Here is a 21168-nt window from a genome sequence, read left to right as displayed (position 1 = left end):
ACAATACCAGCTGGGTGGAATTCACTCATTACTGAGAATGGGGGTCAGGCAGATATCTGGAGGTGATAGGCATAGGAAGTGCAGAGGCTGGGGCCATCCTTTGAGTTTCTGATAACTCTTCATGAAGTTAAGGGTAAGGGCAATCAAAAGGTGGTCAAAGTCATGTGGTGGGGGATGGCAAAATCATCTAGTCCATTAAATTTAAGGCCCTTCCACCAGTTTAGAGAGTTGCAACTGGGCATTGTAATTGGGAAGGAGGGCTCCAGGGCCGTTCTGAAAGACAAAAGATCATCCCCCCATTACCTCCCAGGGTCTAAAGTGTTCCTTCCCCAGGTGCCTGGTTATCGCTCTCCACCTCCACAAAATCTAGATGGCCCATTTCAGTAGCTATTCCCATTTTCCCCCCAGTCATCTAGGAGGATTAGGTGCAAGAGAGATAAAGATATTTTTGTAAACCTTAACCAGAATTAACTTTGAATCCTGTAGGTTTCCTTTGGGCCAGGCTGCCACCACGAGGGTGTACCAACCAGACCTGCTGGGGGTTGCTTAGGGGAAATTATGATGCATCATGCCCAGGAATGGTCAGAGTAGAATCCCAAATTTTCAAAATGGGTCTCTGTATTCCCTGTGACCTCCCCATTCTCACCCCTTCAGTCCTGATCATTAGGTAGGAAGCAGCCAAGAGGTGGTGATCCCTTTCTGGGGACAGCCACATTCAGTGACCAAACTGTGTTACTTTAAAGTATGTAGACCTGGAGGAGGTGATGGAAGTAAAATCAGACTATCTACGCATTGTTAAGTAGCTTTTGTGCTAAAAGTTTAACCATTGTCAGACTGAAAATGGTCCAGTAAGACAAAAACGACACAGATTACTTTCAGGTGCTACAGTGGTGAAGACATTGTCTTCTGATTGGTAACCTGAAAAAGTGTCTGTGGTTTGAGGCTCCACCATGGCCTGAGTAAGGGGATCAAAGGTCCAGTGTAGTCAGTCTGCCAGGACCAGAGGGGGAATGTCCTGTGTAGTGAGACCTCTGCCACCACAAGAAAAACAGGAGTCATGATGTTGGCATGCATTGGTATCCTCTCTAACAGAAACATAGAGACAGACTTGATCAGCAGCTCAATTTCAAGTTGAAATCAGCAAATTGGCCCTTGTGGATATTTTGGGTAGTTACATAAATGACCTACATAATTAGATTGGCAGTTGCAATTTGTTTTCACTTTGTGGCCCCAAAGAGGTTGTCTTTAATCTGTTAGTCTGTCGATTAGGAAGTTGTAAATCAAAATGCTTGGCCATTGGCACCAGGCCAAGAATCTTGAGTTCTGCCCACTGAGCACCCACAACTCCTTTCAGTTCTGCATAACCAGCTCTGAGACAGAACGGTCACTGCAGCTCAGCCAACAAACATTGGCTTTTAGCTTACCTGAACCATTACTTCAGGCATTTAGGGGAGCTTCTCTACTGAGGGTTTCATTGATCCAGTAACTTTGCTTCAGATACTGGATTGGGGGATAAAGTATTCCCTCGGAGGGATAACTGCCACTTTTCCCATATAAAGCCAAGATGCTACTGGGGCCAGGCTGGCTATGTTCTTGAATATATCATTTCTATTTGAGAAGGCTTTTGGAGTCCTTCCCACCTTGCTGTTTGTGGAATTCAAGTTGACCCACCTTGGGATATCAGACTGGAAAGGCACTAGGTCTCCATGAGTCATTCAGTTTCAACAAGAGCTCAGTAGCAAGCTAATAACTACTTTTCAAAAAAAGATGTTCCTGGTGCTGTGTCCGGTAAGCCACAAGTCCCAAACCCCAAGGGATGCCTCCAGATGAAAGTTGCTCCCCTTTGCCAGAAGTTCCAGTTGGCAAGATCATCAGTCACAGAAACTTGTACAATCTGCAGTACCCAAAGAGTTCAGTTTTGTTGGGGTTTACCAGCCACCCGTGCTGGTGGAGGTGTTTGTTTAGTTAGTAGTGGTGTACCAATGTTAATTTCTTTGTTTTGACAAGTGCACCATGGTTATGTAAAAGGTTAACATTAGTGGAATTTGGTGAAGAATATATAGAAACTCTGTATTATGTTTGCAACTTTTCTCTAACTCTAAAAGTATTCTAAAATAAACAGTTGACTTAAAAAGCAAAATGGCTCTTCATAACTTCTGAGTGAGGCGCAAAATCTTGAGCATGGAATTAAAGAACCCTTATGATTAAGTCCAACCTCCCTATTTATTCCCATTTACTCACACTCACCTGGTGCTGTAATTGTCAGTCTACCTGGTGTTCTTACAGCAACTTGTGCATGCCTTGACTTCTCATGCTGTGCCCTTTTTTTGTTAAATGCCTGTATCCCACCTCTGACATGGCAAAATCAAGCCAAGCTTCAAGGCTCTTCCTCAGTCTTACCTTTCCTGTTATTTCATCCGTGACAGCTTCCAACTCAGTATTAGCACAGCTTTTTGTATAAATTTCTGCTTAGGATTCTTCACAGGTTAACATTGTAAATGCTGGTAGTTCTTCTCTAGAGTGTGAATTCCTTGAGGATAGGAATAATGTCGTATTCATGTTTTTATTGCCATTATTTAGCTTATTGCCTGTTTCCAGTTAGTGGTATATACAGTAATTGTTCAGTAACTGTTGATTGAGTGAATGAGGGAAGAGCTTTAGCACCATCCTCTGTGTGATGATGATGGAGCTTCACTCAAACAGTAAGGACTGTCATTACATGAATACTTGTGATTCTTACTTACATTTCAGAATTCTATTTTGAGCTTTCTCATATGTACACTATAATTTCTTTGTCTTTCACTTATGTTTTAGGAGGGCCAAACCTGTGGGCCATTACCTCTGAAGAACGGAATAAGCATGACAAGCAATTTGATAACCTGAAACCCTCAGGAGGTTACATAACAGGTTTGTATTTTAATTTATTGTATTTTATTTGTGAATTATGCTCCTTTTCATATAGTATCTTAGAATTAATTATATTATTAAAGTGATAAAACATATATCAATCAGAATTCTAGAATTAAAAAAATACTGGTTGTTCCAGTTTGCTAATGCTGCTGTTATGCAAAATACCAGAAATGGATTGGCTTTTATAAAGGGAATTTATTAAGTTACAAATTTACAGTTTCATAGAAGTGTCCAAACTAAGGCATCAACAAGAGGATACCTTCACTGAAGAACGACCAGTGGCATCCAGAAAATCTCTGTTATCTGGGAAGGCACGTGGCTGGCATCTGCTGATCCTTTGCTCCAGGGTTCTGGTTTCAAAATGGCTTTCTCCAAAATGTCTCTGGGCTAGCATCTCCAAATGTCTCCACTCATCTCTAAGTGTCAGCTTCCAAGCATCTCTCCAGAAGTTTCTCTCAGCTACTCTTGGGACGTTTTGTCCTCTTTTAGCTTCTCCGGAGCAGACTCTGGGGTAGCATCTCAAAGTGTCAGCAAGCATCTGGGTCTGGGCCAGCTCTTTTAAAGAACTCCAGTAAACTAATCAAGACCTACCCTGAATGGGCAGGGTCAAATCTCCATGGAAACAATCAGTCAAGAGGACACACCCTAATCAGAAAGATTAATAAATCTGCCCCACAAGATTGCATTAAAGAATATAGCTTTTGTGTGGACATAATATATTCCAACCAGCACACTGGTGTTTTATTTTTCCTGGAACTCTTAATTTGGGGTTTTCAGTTTGGCATATGGAAAGGTCTTTTCCTGAATCCTAAATGATAATGAAGAATTTCAGTTTAATGCCCAGTTTTACATTATGTTTAGAAGGTTTTCAGTTTATTAAGGTAATGGAGACTTCATTTTTCAAGCAAATTTATTAATGTGCTCTTAGTATGTTGTGCCAATTACTAGTAAAATGATCAGTGTTGCTATAATCTAGTAGAAATATATATCAGATCCACTTCCTGAAAAATAATAAGGAATTTTTTCTGAAATCTGTTTTCCTGACACTAGCCCTCTGTCTTTAAGGTGACACAAGCATTGATTGCCTTGTTTTGCAGAAAGACCCCAAAGCCAGAAAGGATTCATTTTTCTTTAATATTTTTTCTATAAATGAAACATTTTTTTTTTGATATAAACAAATGTTTTAATATATTAATAAATCAGTGAGAAGAGACAAATCTCTCATGAAGAATTCCAAATAATTTATGTATATACTCCACCCTCAATGTGGTAGAGGAGAATGTCCCACTCCTTTGTTGTTCCAGATAAACCGTAGCTTGGGTCATGTGATCTTTGCATTTCCATGTAGTACAGTCCTTTACCTCCCTAAGTGCCTTTCAAAAATAACCTTCATTTGGGTCAGCCTGAGGGAGTCTCTGTTCTTGTAACCCAAATTCAAGAAATGTATAAGTCAAGTTTTATATAGGTGCATTTTTAAAAAGCCTCTAATATTAGACAGTCATTTTTAGTAATCAAGATATTCAATATGTAAGTGTATTCAATCAAAAACTCCAATTACATATGCAGATTTTATTAGTTTACAAACAGGAAGAAAGTTTATCACCACAGGAAAAATATATACTGTTTTGTCTACATGTAGCTTACTCATGAAAATCATTCAGAAGACCAGTAAATTAGAATACATCTGTGAAAACAATTCTTGATGTCCTGAGTCTGGAAACTCAGCTCAAAAATCTTTTTTCTAAAACCTTTTCTCCTGTCAACCACTTCATTTACTTCCTCTTTCCTTACCAGTTATGCATACAATTTTTATGTTTTTGCTATTTTTCATCTTAAATTGGGTTACTTTGTTTTCTTAAATTTCTTTACCTATTTTTCTGATCTCACCTATCAGAAAGTCCAGGGAACAGAATCTTGTCTCCTCCATTTCTTTTAGGATGGTAATGGTGTGGAACATAACAAGCAGGAGATACAAATGAAATAAGTTATAGATACTAGAGAGTCAAGTCCCAACTTTCTCACACCTTTCCTGTACATGTGATAAGTCACTAAACTTAGGTCTAAGACTTATGACATTCCATAAAAAGGAGATGATCTCTATTTGATTTCAAAACCCATGGGATTTTTTATAAATGAAACATTTTTATGTGCCGAAGTACCTTAGTGCTTTATTTACAGTAATAGTTACTACAATGGCCAATATTTACCAAATCTCTACTATAAGCCAGATGCTGTGCCAAGTGCATTATCTCATTTAGGCTTCACAGCAACCCTGTTAGTATGTATGGTTGTCTTTATCTCCAGATGGTGAAACTGAGACTTAGAAATATTATGCAACTTGCCTAAGGTGACAGAGTTGCTTCGTGTTTGATCTGGACTTTGAAACCACTCAGCCTGACTTTGGAATCCATCCTCTTAACCACCGTAGTTAGTGATGTCATTTGCACTTCTATAATAATAACTACTTTACCTGGTGCCAGGGCTGAAATTTGATTATCCTACTTACACGTTAATAAGTTAGCCTGTTACTTTGGCATGGATGCTAGCAGGAGACCTGAGATCCTGAGTCAGAGACAAAGGACTGCATTACTCAGGGTACAGCTGGCAGCACAAGTGAGAAAGCATGTTTCTTTCAGCTTCCCTGGTCTCCCAAGACCCACAGGGATGGGGGATGCTGCAGAAAGCTCAGGAGATGTTATACACAGGAGTGGTTCTGGTACAAGAGAGGAACACTGAGCCTGGGGGAACCTGACGTTTTGTGCAAACAGTAATCAGGCTTGCTTTTTGTCCCAGAGGGAGACATCATGTCATCCCTCAAGTTTGCTCGCTGCACGCCCAACTCCGAAAAATGACCTAGTAAGCAGTTAGGGTCTTGCATTCTTGGCATACTCAGTAAGGCGTACAGGAGTATAAGAGATCAATGGAGGACTGTCTCTCCCAACACCTGGTACTTCTTATATAGAACTCTTTTAGGGAATAGTGTTCTCTCTGATGATATTTTAGCTATAAATTTTATTAAATAGAAATATTATCAAGTAAGACTTCAGTTATTGTGAAAAAACTAAGGTGAATAATGTAATCTTTTATCACTGATTAATGCATATAACTTTTTTAATGCAATTTGATGGAGATATATAAATACACCATATAATCCATCCAAAGTGTACAATCAGTGGCTCATAGTATCATCATATAGTTGTGTATTCGTTGCTACAATCAATTTTAGAACATTTTCATTACTCCAAAAATGAAGAAAAAAATAAAAATGAAGAAGAATATCCAAAACATGCCATACCCCTAATCCCCCCTATTATTTATATATATTTTTTGTCTTTATTTTATTATTCATCTGCCCATACACTGGATAAAGGGAGTGTCATTCACAAGGTTTTCACAATCACACTGTCACATGATAAAACTATGTAGTTAAACAATCATAATCAAGAATCAAGTCTACTGGATTACAGTTCAATAGTTTCAGGTATTTCCTTCTAGCTGTTCTAATATACTGGAAACTAAAAAGGAATATCTATATAATGCATAAGAATAATCTCCAGAATGACTTCTCAACTCTATTTGAAATGTCATAGCCACTGAAACTTTATTTTGTTTCGTTTCTTTTCCCCCTTTTGGTCAAAAAGGCTTTCTCAACCCCATGATGCCAGGTCCTGGCTCATCCATAGGAGTCATGTCCCACGTGCTGGGGAGGGTAGTGAGTTTTTTTGCAGAATTGGCTGAGAGAGAGAGGCCACATCTGAGCAACTCTGGGCAGTAACTCTCAGGAGTAATAAGTAGGCTTAGCTTCTCTTTTGCAAGAATAAGTTTCATAAGGATAGACCCCAAGATCAAGGGCCTGACTTATTAAATTGGGAGTCCCTAATGCTTGCAAGAATATCAGGAATTTCCCAGGTAAGGATTTTAATCTTTCCACATTTTTCCCCAGTTCCTCAAGGGGACTTTAATGCATATAACTTAGGTTGTGACTTTTTTGGTTTGAAAACACCTAAGTCTTATTAGTAATAATATAAATTTTTGTGTATATTTGTTTCATTTATTCTTTAATGATTAGAATTAAAATTATAAGAAATCTATAACATATATCCATTATTATTATTTAGAGGCATTAAGTAATTCCACTTACTAATGTGCTGCTGTTTTTGTTACCTTCAGGTGATCAAGCACGTACCTTTTTCTTACAGTCAGGCCTGCCAGCTCCTGTTTTAGCTGAAATATGGTAAAGTGTTTCTTTTGTAGATGAACTTAGAATTTCTGATAGTCTGAGTTTTTTTTAACTACGGTGTCAACAGAAAGTTGCTTTTTAGTTGTAGTCTATTGTTAATAAGACTGTTTCTTCATGGTTTTTGGAATATAAATTTTTTTGAGTAAATGATTGAAATTAATCAGGGTTTTTTTCTATAGGGCAAATTTCTGATTTCCTAAGAATTTCTAAGGAAATAAGATGTATACATCTCCATCAAGAAACATTTCTTTATAATTTGGCAGAATTTCATAATCTTATTTTTACTTGTTTCCTTTATTTCAATTATAAACCCAAAATTAGCCCTCCCTTCCCCTGCTGCTATCTTTAAAAAGCTGTTCTTAATAATATCTGGAGTTTTGTTTTTTAATGTAGTCACAATAAATAATAACCTCTGCCCCATTTCCACTTGGAATATTCCCATGCCTGGTAGAACTTCAGTAAATATTTGAACGGAAGAATAACTTAAATTAGTGGAATTCATCTCTAGAGTCTATATGGACCTGCAGTGTTTCATTAGATGCTGCCTCTCTTCAGTATTTCGTAATATACAGGTTTTAACCTTTCGCTATTAATTTGTGTGTCATAAATACATGTGAATTCTGTGTCATTGTTTTTATTTTATCAGTCTTAAAAGTAGTGTTGGTTTTCTCACCATCACCCCACATACCAATCTGTCCACCTCATTCCTCTTTTAGGGCTTTATCAGATCTGAACAAGGATGGGAAGATGGATCAGCAAGAGTTCTCCATAGCTATGAAACTCATCAAACTAAAGCTTCAAGGCCAACAGTTGCCTGTGGTTCTTCCTCCTATTATGAAGCAATCCCCTATGTTTTCTCCATTAATTTCTGCTCGTTTTGGTTTGTATTTATAAATTTAAGCTGCTACATTTAATAATTAAGCTTTATTCCTAGGCATAATATTAGATTAGAAGAGGATTTGTTAGCATAAAAATGATAGTCTAGATTCCAAGTTAATTTTCATATCTAGGATAAGAAATGTTAAATTTACTACCATAGCTGTGGTATCCACATGTCGCAGTTTCCAAGGACAGTATTGGTTTATGCCTGTTGTCCTGGCATTTGCTCTGGTTGGTGTCTCCTTTCAAAACTCCCAATTGGGTGATAATTTATATGGTCACCCTCATTACAGCTGATCCTAAATACCATTCTAAATTAATTTCTTCCGTAATCTCAATGAGTTGTATTAGAAAAAAATTGAATTATTTTGAACTTACTTGAAATAGTAGAATTTGGAGAGTAATTTAAAATTACATGTAAAAAGAAATTTCTCTAAGTTAAACTAGGTTAATTAGCCTGCTGAATTTAGGGCCAAGAGTTGCAGATTATAGATTAATTGATATATTCATCAGAGATAGCCATTTGGTATGTTTTCCATTAATTTTGACTAATCAATTCCTTATTAATTATCTTGTAGGTAAGAAGCACTCATTTTGAATGGAACATTTAATTAGATATCTCCATTCAATTGAAACATGTTCCTTCACTCCAGTTGTTAGATCTTTAAAAATACCAAATGATTGTGACCATATTTATATATCGCACTTAGTATTTTGCAGTTAGGTAAATGAATAAAAGTCACCAGATGTCTGTTCCTCTTAAAGAGGTGTCCTTGAATTCAAAGTTACATTACTTACAAGAAAAGTGAGATATGTGGCATGTTTTCTTCTTGTAAATAATGCGTAATTCCAAATTTCTAAGAATAGTTTGCCAATAGTATTTCTATAAATAAATAAATAAACGAATAATTAGAACATCCTTTTTTTTTTTCTTTTTTGATTTGGGGACTGTGTGTGTATGGTAAGTAACTTGGAAGCATAGTATTTATTATCCTTACATAGAAACCTATATTTGATTAGATAATACAGTCTGTATGAGGATGCTAATATTTAATTGGAAAAGGCTGCTTAAATGATTTTAATCATAATGAAGGAAGGAAATCTTGAGTAAACATTCTCTTAATTCAAATAGGTCAGAATATTGATATTAAAAACAGTAATTGGTTTTTGTACCCACGTGTAGCCGCAGCTGAGGCTGGGGGCTGAAGGCAGACAGCAGCGGCAATAGCCACCCTTATCCAGCTGTGCGGGTCTCCGGCTACTCCACTTCTTCCTGTAGGTGTCTGGGCGTGCATGCTGCAGGATGGACACTCCCCCTGTCTCGGGTTCCGATTCGGATTTTGATGATTCTCTTGTCACCGATAGGGAGTTGCAGGATGCGTTTTCCCGAGGGCTCCTGAAGCCAGGCCTCAGTGTCGTGCTAGAGGGACCAAAGAGGGCTGTGAACGATGTGACTGGCCTGAAGCAGTGTTTGGCCGAATTAAAGAGGGATCTGGAATGGGTTGAAAGACTTGATGTGACTCTCGGTCTGGTGCTGGAAATCAGTGGACCTCAGCCAACACCGCAGAACAAGGATCAGAAAGCTGCTGACCCAGAAGATGACTTCCAGCAGGAGATGAATTTCTGCCGCCAGGCCCAGGCTGCAGTGCTTGCAGTGTTACCTCATCTTCATCAGCTCAAAGTCCCTACCAAGCGGCCCACTGATTATTTTGCAGAGATGGCCAAGTCTGATCAGCAGATGCAGAAGATTTGACAGAAGCTGCAGACTAAACAGGCTGCTATGGAGAAGTCTGAAAAGACGAAGCAACTGCGAGCACTTAGGAAATATGGAAAGAAGGTGCAAACAGAGGTTCTTAAGAGGCAGTGGGAGAAAGCACGTATGATGACTGCCATTAAGAAATACCATAAAGGCTTCTCTGATAAACTGGACTTCCTTGAGGGAGATCAGAAACCTGTTGCACGAGGCAAGAAGGAAGGCGCCAAGGGCCAGCAGATAAAGAAGGGGCCCAGTGCCAAACGACGCTATGAAAACCAGAAGTTTGGTTTTGGCGGAAAGAAGAAAGGCTCTAAGTGGAACACTCGCGAGAGCTATGATGATGTATCCAGCTTCCGGGCCAAGACAGCTCATGGCAAGGGCCTCAAGAGGCCTGGAAAGAAGGGATCAAATAAAAGACCTGGGAAGCAAACAAGAGAGAAAATGAAGAATAGAACACGTTAAGCAGCATCTTTGTATGCAAAGAACCAAGAAAAAAGGGATGAAGACCTGGAATTTTGTTGTACAATTGGATTCCTTCTGTTGGTTTTTTTTTGTGAAAAATTCTTTAAAGAAAAATTATGAAGAAACACAAATCCTTGGTTTAAAACTCAATTATGAATAAAAGGATTAGAAGTTACTTTTCATACTAAATAATATTGTTAATCTATTAATCATAATTTAGACTGAATCCCAATTGCCTTCCTTTTATGATAGATGAGGATTTAACTTATACACCCCTCATCTTCTTCTTCCCCATCCTTCCGAATAGTTACATCAAAAATGAGATAAGTCAGTAACCAGTGTTTATATAATATATCTGAGTGTTTAAATATCAATCTCTCTAAAGCTAATTGTACTGTAATGAAATTTCCTTTGTGGTACAGCTTTTGGTTTTCCCTTGAGTTAATAATCACCTTATGATTTTCTGCTTCCTCATTTTCCTTTTATATCCATTTTTCCCCCCAAATGCGTCATCATTTTATCCATCTTATAATCTTCTTGCTAAAACCTAGTTCTGCCATACAACTGTCTTTTCTAGACCTAGGTTGAATCTACTTTTTCTTAGATTTCTTATTTTCCTCTGACTTAGCTTATTTTATCTTCTTTTACTGGACAGCATTTTCCAGTATCTTCCTAAGAAAGGGAGCATGGGGGGCAGATTTTTTATCTCCTTGCATTTCTGGAATTGACTTTATTCTTTTCTCACTCTTGATTATTAATTTCGCTGGTATAATTTTCCCTTGAAATGTTGAAGGCACCCCTTTGTCTTCTTGCCTCCTATGTTGTCATTGAGAAGTCACTGCCATTTTAGTTTTCATTCCCATTCTTCAGAAGCTTTTCTTCTTCCTGGAGATCTGAAATACCATAATGCCATACCTTGGTGTGGGCCTGTTTTCATTCTTTGTTTGGGGTATTTGGAAGGATTCGAGATGTACAGTTCTGGGAAATTTTGATAACCTCCCCTCATTTTCTTTGTTCTAATTCCAGACTTTCTGTTAGTCAAATGTTGGACTTCTACTGATCTTCTAAGTTTATATTTGTATTTTAGTTCTCCTTTGAAGGAAATATTTGATTCTTTTTTCTAATCATTTGATTGAATATTTGAGCTTTCATTTTCATTTTTTCCCTGGAGTTATTTTCTAATTGCTCTTTTTCCATATCATTTTATTCTTATTCTATTGACACAGTATCTTCTTATCTCTCTTGGGATATGAATTACAGTTTTGATTTTTCTTTTAAAAGTTGTCTTCTGTTGCCTTCATTCTGTTACCTCCAGTGTCCCCATCCTCTCCACCCTGTGCATTTTGGTCTCCCTTTTCATGATGAGCAGTAGTGTAGAGGTAAAGTACATGGATTTTGGGGTCAGACTGCTGGGTTTGAGTCCTGGCTCTGCTGCTTATTTGCCATTTGGCCCTGGACAGGTTAATTTTTCTGAGCTTTGTCATCTCTACAATAGAATAAAAGCATTGACCTCATGAAGGCCCATCAGCCTTAAGTGGGCTAACATTGGCTGTCACATAGTAAGAGTATCTATGTGTTTAGGATTATTTTGCTGGGATGGCTGTCCTTAATGTCTGATCCTTGGCTCTCTGTCCATATTTGAGAGGAAAATGCTGACAGGAAGCTGCACGGTGGTACGTGGGTAGGCCTCCTTAGGTGCTGGACTTTACTCTTGTTGACTGGGTGGGAAGCTAGTCTTTCTGCCCTCCCCCCCTCCTTTCCACTTTAGAGCCCATACTTTCTTTTTAAGGAGGCTAGAAATATCTGAGAACGATATATTCTTAAGCAATATAAGTAATTTATTTTCATAGTTTCCTTTCTCATAGCATCATTGGTATATAAAAAGAACATCGCTGGGTCACATATAATACTGAGTTTCTAGAACAAAAAATTAATTTAGGTTTCATAATTAATTTAAACTAAGAATTCTGAGCACACAGGCCATGTTTTCAGAAGACCAAAATATTTTCTCTTGACCTATTCTTGACAATCTGCAACATTAGTGATTGGGGGTAATGTGTAGTAATTCAAATAGGGAGCCTCAGAAGCAGTTAGCGACTTGGAATTATGCATAGAACATATTGAGGACTTTTAAGAAAGGAGAACACAAGTTAACAGTAATTCACACTGGTAAGACTAAGTTATTAATGCTAAATATTTTTAAAGCATTTAAAAAGCTTGTTCCTTTTTTTTTTTTTGTAGAGCAAAAGTTTAAATAGAATAATTTTCTTGAATTTCAGTGATAAACTCCATAGAACTCATTTACATCACTGCCTCTACCATTTCAGCCCTCTAAATAAGATATAGTCAGGATGCAGGCAGGATTATCCCTTGAAATTGCTTTAAATTATGATACCATACGTTGAAAGATGGGCAGGAACCTAGCAGTTCCCAATGCAGAGCACAGGCAGTCCTTGCTCTACACAATTCCAGTGTATGTGAATTTTAGTTATGGCTTAGCTAAAAAATAGCAGTTTCACAAGAACATAGTTTGTATTTCGGTTACCACGGTATGTTAACTTTGAGTGATTTCGTAAAGTAGAAACTTTGCTGTTGCTTCTCAGTCCACTAATCGCTATGTAAATAACAGATGTGCCTCATATAATTGTGAGCAATTGTGTCATTTCTTTCAAAGACTATCAGTAAATGGTTGCTGCACATATCTATTCATAATGTTCAGACAGCAAAGTGTGTAGTTGTATTGTCTCCTTGTGTCCCAGCAAAAGACCCACATAACATTTTACAAAAGTAAATAATCAAAAGGGAATTGGCTGACAAAAGTGAAAGTGCAGCAAAGAAAGGAAAAGATAATACTGGAAGTGAAGTTTGAATCAAACATAGAAGAAACAGCTGATTGCAGGAATGTTGATACTGCTGCTGTTCTAGAGACAGTATTCAGCCAAGGAACTTAGTGAACGTGAATTATGTAAGTTCACACAAATGAGGAACGTACTTGTAATGAAAAGGATGAAGACATCCCCAGAGGAAGTGACACTGCAAAAAGCTTCACATTAAAGAAACTTTTGGAGATATTTCATGACATTGAAAGCACAAAAGATAAAATGTTGGAAGTGAATCCAAACTCAGAAAGGAGTAAGACAATTCACCAACACATAGAAAAAGTGTTTGTTCCATATCATGTTAAACAACAAGAAAAAGGCAGTAAGCACCATTCAAATTAATCTTGGTTAATTTTATACAAAGAAATAAAGTACTTTGATTCTCAAAACAAACAAACAAACAAAAAAAAGCAGTAATTTACCTACCTCACTTTTGGTTCAAAGCTCCTATAGTAAATTTCTGGGAATAGATAGTTTGCCAATAGCATTTCTATAAGTATAGGATTCTGCTCATTGTGCTATAAACTAGTTTTCTGGCATGGGCTTTATAATTAACTACTGGGAAATGTGCTCTATTTTGTCTTTAGGAATGGGAAGCATGCCCAATCTGTCCGTTCCTCAGTCATTGCCTCCAGTCGCATCTGTAGCCACACCCTTGTCCTCTGCAACTTCAGGGACCACCCTTCCTCCCTTAATGATGCCTCCGCCCCTGGTGCCTTCTGTTAGCACTTCATCATTACCAAATGGAACCGCCAGGTTCATTCAGCCTTTATCCATTCCGTATTCTTCTTCAAGTAAGTACTGCATGTCTAATGAGTCAGTATTTCGTATGAAGAAAGAAACCCTGGGATATGTATGTCCAAATAGATATAAACATTTCTTTCATACTTTGATGTTGCTAAGTGTGAACCTTTTCTTCACTATTTCTCTCTCTCTCTTCAGCATTGCCTCATGCATCATCTTACAGTCTGATGATGGGAGGGTTTGGTGGTGCTAGTATACAGAAGGCGCAGTCTTTGATTGACTTAGGATCTAGTAGGTATGAATATTTAACACTTCCAATTTATTGTACTTTCAATAAAGTCTTTTATTTTAACAAATGACTTTTTTTTAAAGCTCTGTGCTTATCCAAGTTTTACTTTATAATGGGCAAATATAAATACTCAAGGTAAATTTACTACTTATAACTTATATAAAATGTTTTTTATTTTTATAGTTATTGAAATGTCTGGTATTTTACTTTTGAAAAAATATTTCATGTGAAGTAAAAAATATTATACTATATTTAGTTTTTTGCCCAAAGCTTTGTATTTTTCCTTTAAAAAATGTATATATTTCCCTAAATGTCTCATAATCTTTCTGCATGTTAATTTCTTTCTTGAGCAGATTCAAATGATTGGATAGCTTTTCAGTTTTACCAAACACAAAAGCCTCAGCGTTCATTCACTGTCCCTCTACAGATCACTGTGCTCAGTGTGCAGAGTGTTTGCTTTGACCTGGAAGAACAACATATATATCCGAGCCTAAGCACTCACTGATTCTGTGACCTTGGTCAAATTTTCTTATCCAAAAACCATAGTTTGCCCATCTGAAAGCTGGAGATAGTATTGCCTTTTAAGTTTGTTGTGAATATTAGAAATAATATTAGAAAAAATATTTGTAAAATATAGGGCCTGGCACAAAATAGGTTCTTGAGGTACACTAGTACTGTGAAGTTCCATACTTCAGAGTGTTATTTGCTTTACAAAGAATAAGGATAATTGCTTAAAAATTTTTTAATGTCAAACAGCAAAAGCAACTATTGTCAGATTATATAAGGGTATGATTCTTGTTGTCTTTTCTTTATGAAGTTTAATTAAATGTATTTAGTAACATAAAAATTTTAAATACATTTTGTTATAGTTCAACTTCCTCAACTGCTTCACTCTCAGGGAACTCGCCCAAGACTGGAACCTCAGAGTGGGCAGTTCCTCAGCCTTCAAGATTAAAATATCGGCAAAAATTTAATACTCTTGACAAAAGCATGAGTGGATACCTCTCAGGCAAGTGGCACACAGCGTTTAAGAGTGTGAGATATGTAATGTTTTTCTGTGGATTTCTGTTGAACTTTTATTTGAATTTGTACTTTGTAGCTAATCAGAAATTTTAGCATGCAAAATGTTTAGCAGGCATTTGATGAATACAAATATTGTAAGTTATGTAAGTGTTCAAAGATGGATACAACTTGATTACTTTCTTCAAAATTCTTACAATCAAGTTGAGCACATGGATATTCACCCAACTTTTTGGAAGAAAGTCCTCTTCCTTAAGAAGATCAAATCGCGTCCTCCAAGCTTTACCGTGAATGGAGGCCTTCAGGTGGCAAGGGAAAATGAATGGAACTTAGCCTCAGTTCACTTTCCCTGAGAGTCCCCTTCCCATTGGGTGTTTTCTCTGATTGCCCTTGCTAAAACCTCAGGTGAGCGCTGCTCACCCTTTATTGTTGCTACCCAAATGTCGCCATAAAACTTGACCTTAGGTCCCTGTGGAACATTTGAGTCCTGGCTACAACATTATCCAAACTTTACCAATTGTGATTAGCAGAGAAAGTAAAAGTAGGGTAATAGGCAAGTGGAGTTCCCACCTTTTAAATACCCTCCGCCCCCCACCCCCTTCACTCAGCACAAATTACCATTTAGGACAGAGTAAAAGAAGTGTTTAAAAATGGTAGAGCTTTAAAGTGTTCAGGGGCATAGAATGGGAGACATTAATACTGAGGAGATTAGATAAAACACCTTATCTAAGGTGCAGTTAAACTCCATCTTGGAAGAAAGAGTTGGGATTTGGGTAGATAGCGATTAAAGGTGAGGCCATTTGAAGGTGACAGAGAAGAAATTCTAAGAGCAAAAAGTGCATGATATGTTTTGGAGAATGAAAAGTGGTCTGTGAAATAGGAGTTTAAGGTCCCTCGGTGTGGAGTGGGGCAAGGGAACAATAAAGATTTTGGAACTGATTGGACAAGCAATGAATATAATTTTTTATTTAAGGATGCATACCTATGTGATAATTTTTTTTTTTTTAAGTAAAGGAATTATACACACAAAGCTCAGTATAGTGGTTACCGCTTGTGTGGGGGAGGCATGGAGATAAAGTTGGGGAAACAGGTGGCTTCAATGCATTTAGTAATCATCTAGTTTTTAAGTTGGGTGATAGGTTTATGGGTGATTTCATTATTATACTTCATGTTATATATTATATATTATATGTATCAAATCTATAACTAAGATTTTATGTAATATTTTTATCAAATTACATAAAACAGGATGTACTGTATTTTAAGTCATTTTTTTTTACATTTCAGCATCTCTGAATGTGGGGTATAAATCTGAATTTGTGTTACAATCAGTGGTGTCTTAGTATTGTGTCATAGTTTTATTGACACTTTTTTTCTTTCTTCGTTTTATATACTATAATGGTGCATCTTATAACCTATGGCATCTTAGCATAGGTTATCACTTCCTGTTTGTTTTGTAATCTTTTGTTGAAACCTGGACATTTTGATATTTCAATATGTTATTGCTGGAATTTAGACTAAGGGATCTGTTCCTTAAGCTCATATCCAGCTGTTGTTATGATAGAGCTCTTCTTGAATGCCAGGACCTAACGAAAAAAAAAAAGGAAAAAAAGAAAACATCCTTACCTTTCTTTGCATACTGACTGACCTATGCAAGTCCTCTCCTTCAGAGCTTAGCCATATGATGAGTTTATGGCTAAGTCAAAAGGATTTCCTGGTCTTTTCTGCACATGTGTCTGCCTGTAACTGGGGAGGGCTAAGAGAGTGACCAGCAAGGGCACCACACAATCCTACCATTTTTAAGTTGCCTTTTTCCTGATTCAGTGCTCACCGTATTACTGCAATGCTTTAACTTCTCTGGAGCTTTGAGAAAGATGGTTTTGCTACTTGTGCTTGTTGTTTTGTGGGGGGACATAGCCCTGGAGCAGCTCACCCCACCACCTTGACCCCCCCTTTTTTTTTTAATTTTATTTTGAAATAAGTTCAAAGTTATAGGAACAGTTGCAAAAACAATACAAACCCCATACACAGAACTCCAGCATACCCTGACCCCCTCCCCTGATACCCTGATCCACCAACTTTAACATGCTGTCACACCACCACTTCTCTTTCCCTCCCTCCCTCCCTCCCTATCATCCTTCATCTATTGGTCTGTCTTCTGAACATATGAGAGCTAGCTGCACACATCCTTGAACAAACGCTATAGTTCACATATACATTCCCATGAACAAGAACATTCTTTTATGCAATCCCATTAAGCGTAGCTAAGAAGTTCAAGAAATTCAACATTGATACAAAGCTTACATTCTGTGTTTCCTTTTTTTTTTTTCTTACGTCCCAACTGTGTCCCTTTGAGCCTCCTGTCCTCTATCCTCAGATCCCATCCAGGATCATCCTTGGCATTCAGTTGTCATCTATTTAGACTGTCTTTTTTTGTTGTTGTTTTTTTCAATTGTGGAAACATATGTACAGCCTAAATCTTCACATTCCACCCCCTCCCTAGCCTTCCATTAGTGGGATTAATCACATTTAGAATGTTGTGATGCTATCACCTTCCCACCGTTCATTACTAGAAATTTCCCTTCACCTCAAACAGCAACCCTATACTCATTTCTTAACTCCCCATTGCTCCTTCCCCCACTTCTTGTAAACCATACTCTACTTTTCATCTCTATGGTCATACTCTCTGATAATTTCTTTGTGTTTACTGTGGGGCTTAAAATTAACCTCTTAAATCCATAACAATCTTGTTTTTCTTTGATACCAACTTAACTTCAACAGGACACATAAACTATGTACCTATACTCCTCCATTCCCCCACCTTTATATAGTTCTTGTCAAAAATTACGTATTTTACATTGAGTCCAAAAACACTGATCTGTCATTAGAGTTTGTGTATTTTATATCATGTAGGAAGTAAATAGTGGAGTTACAAATCAAAAATTATTGACTTCTATTTGTATTCCACTGTGGTCAGAGAATGTGCTTTGAATATATTCAGTTGTTTTTTGTTTTTGTTTTTGTTTTTTAAATTTATTGAGGCTTGTTTTATGTCCCAGCATTTGGTCTATTCTGGAGAAAGATCCATGATCACTAGAGAAAAATGTGTGTCCTGGTGATTTGCGATGTAAGATTCTATATATGTCTGTTAAAATTCTCTGTATCTTTCTCTCCTTTCTTTGTTTCTCTGTCAGTAGGGCTCCCTTTAGTATCTGAAGTAGGACAGGTCTTTTATTGGCAAAATCTCTCAGCATTTGTTTGTGAAAAATTTAAGCTCTCCCTCAAATTTGAAGGAGAGTTTTGCTAGATAAAGTATTCTTGGTTGGAAATTTTTCTCTCTCAGAATTTTAAATATGTCATGCCATTGCCTTCTCGCCTCTATGGTGGCCACTGAGTAGTCACTACTTAGTCTTATGTTGTTTCCTTTGTATGTGGTGAATTGCTTTTCTCTTGCTGCTTTCAGAACTTGCTCCTTCTCTTCGGTATTTGAGAGTCTGATCAGAATATGTCTTAGAGTGAGTTTCTTTGGATTTATTCTATTTGGAGTTCGCTGGGCATTTATGCTTTGTGTATTTATATTGTGTAGAAGGTTTGGGAAGTTTTCCCCAACAATTTCTTTGAATACTCTTTCTAGACCTTTACCCTTCTCTTCCCCTTCTGGGACACCAATGAGTCTTAAATTTGGATGTTTTATTTTATCTATCATATCCCTGAGATCCATTTCAATTTTTTCGATTTTTTTCTCCAATTCTTTCTTTGGTTCTTTCATTTTCTGTTCTGTGGTCCTCTAGGACACTGAGTCATTGTTCACCTTCCTCTAATCTTGTATTGTGAGTATCCAGAGTCTTTTTAATTTGGCCAACAGTTTCTTTTATTTCCATAAGATCTTCTGTTTTTTAAATTACTCTTGCAATGTCTTCTTTATGCTCTTCTAGGGTCTTCTTTATGTCCTTTATATCCTGTGCTATGTTCTTCTTCATGTCCTTTATCTCCTGTGCCATGCTCTCATTCTTTGATTGTAGTCCTTTGATTAAATTGCTGCAAGTACTGTGTGTCTTCTGATCTTTTGATTTGGGTGTTTGGGATTGGGTTCTCCATATCGTCTAGTTTTATCATATGCTTTAAGATTTTCGGTTGTTTTTGGCTTCTTGGCATTTGCTTTGCTTGATAGGGTTGTAAAAAATACCAGTGTAATTTTTCAGATCTACAACTTGGTGGTGTACATTTTCTCTAACCAGCAGATGGCGTCTGCGAGTCACCTATTCCCCTCAAGTCAGTTCTCCTCAACTTTGTCTTTGTGGTGTGTGGGGAAATGATTCTTGTGGGGTTCAATTGGTGAACTCAGTTTGGATGTATTGTTGGTGCTGTCCGCTCTTAATGTGGGGCGTGTGTCTGGGTGGTTAGGGAGGCAGGGCAGCTTTAATAATCGAACTTCCCAGGTGTTTCCGGAGATTCAAGGCTGTTGAACCTTCATTTCAGTTTTGCCCCAGATTTTTTCTGCCTCTGACCCACAAGTCCCCGGCATTGACGTAGCGACCCTGGGTTTTCTGAGCAGGCCCCTCTTCTCAGCTGTGATCTTCCAGGACCTCTGCCGAGGGAAGGCTGTGCTAAGTCACAAGTGCGCACCGTCCCTCAAGGGAAGCCCCGGGCCGCCGGGCCGTGCAGGGGCGCTCCCAGCCTGGTGCAAAGATGGCTGAATGGGTCGTCTCAACCCCCCGCTTTTCACACAGCTCCACCTTCCCAGCTCCAGGACAACTAGCTATACATGCACCCAAGGCCACCATCCACGGCTGTTACTGTGGCATGTGCGTGGTGCTGTGGGATACACTCCCCGTCACACTGGGTTTCCTGGCATGTCTCTGGGCTGTGGGTACGGCCCCGGGCAGGAGTGTCTCCAGCCCGCTGGAGAGCTGGCTGCAAGCAGCGCGGTTTCTTTCTCCTTTTGGCTCTCCCCTCTACCCCCTGTCCCCGAGGGAATCAACAGCAGTCTATCCTCCACGCCAGACACCTAGAGGTTGGCACAGCCTGCTCCTGCCGTCCTTCACTGCGCAGTTCTCACCGTCGTAGCTGCAGCCGCTCCTGGGTTTGTTTGTTTTTTTTTTTTTTAAAGAACTAGTCTGTCTCCAAATGCCAACCTTTGGTTTCCCCACACCGCAGCACGGCTGCGGGACTTTCAGCCAGCTTACTCACTCGTTTCAGAATGCAGACTTCTGGTTTCACCAAGTGCACAGTTCCTGTGGTTTTAGCAGACCTTGTCCAGCTGGTGCATTGCTGAAACTGTTGTTCTGGGTCACTTTCTGGTTTTTATCTAGTATTTTTCACGGAGGTGTTTTTTTGCCCTGTCTCACCTAGCCACCATCTTAGCCCAGCCCCCCGTCCCCTTTTCTTGATGGCATCTTAGATTCTGTTAAATATGTTATTAAAACATACTTGAGCCCAATGTAAGATCACAATTCCCACTCTGAAAAATTGAGCTTCTTTGGGCTATACATTTTCAATTAAAGCAATTTTTTTTCAAAGTAACAAAAGTGGATTAAAAAAGACAGATACAAAATCATTTGACAGCTTCATTAAGAAAGAAAAAAACAAGAAAGAAAGAGGCTTGAATGTCCGTCAACAGGAGAATGAATAAATAAACTGTGGTATATTCATACAGCAGAGTACTTTAGAGCAGCAAAACAAAGGAACTGTGAAACATTTAACAATGTGGATGAATCTCACAGATACTGTATTGAGTGAAAGAAGCCAGGCACAAAAGGGTACATACTATTTCATCTGTGAATATGAAGCTGAAGAACAGGACAATTTAATTGATGGTGACAGAAATCAGAATACATTTGCTTTGTGGGAAGAGGCCGCACGCAAACCTTCTGGGGTACTGGAAACATTCTATATCTAGATATGGGTGTTGGTTACATGAGTGTATATCTGTGTTAAAACTCATTTAGAAGAGCACTTAAGTTTAGTACATTATAATTATGTATGTATG

General features: G+C 38.1%; 1 protein-coding gene and 1 pseudogene across 3 annotated transcripts in view; both read left to right on the top strand.

Moving 5' to 3' along the window:
* The window catches only part of ITSN2 (intersectin 2), a 202150-nt gene that overhangs the window by 76884 nt on the left and 104098 nt on the right, over positions 1-21168 (top strand). For all 3 annotated transcript variants that reach the window (XM_037813289.1, XM_037813290.1, XM_037813291.1), the window contains exons 3-8: positions 2815-2907; positions 7081-7144; positions 7867-8030; positions 13714-13920; positions 14069-14165; positions 15029-15168. In XM_037813289.1, the coding sequence (XP_037669217.1) occupies positions 2815-2907; positions 7081-7144; positions 7867-8030; positions 13714-13920; positions 14069-14165; positions 15029-15168 (765 nt within the window). The remainder of the gene's footprint in view (positions 1-2814; positions 2908-7080; positions 7145-7866; positions 8031-13713; positions 13921-14068; positions 14166-15028; positions 15169-21168) is intronic.
* On the top strand, positions 8048-13696 carry LOC119516818 (annotated as a pseudogene).

This window comes from Choloepus didactylus, chromosome 20, assembly GCF_015220235.1.
Source record: "Choloepus didactylus isolate mChoDid1 chromosome 20, mChoDid1.pri, whole genome shotgun sequence".
In the NCBI taxonomy this organism is placed as follows: Eukaryota; Metazoa; Chordata; class Mammalia; order Pilosa; family Megalonychidae; genus Choloepus; species Choloepus didactylus.
Note: the sequence above shows the minus strand (reverse complement) of the source record. Positions and strands in the feature narration are given on the sequence as shown.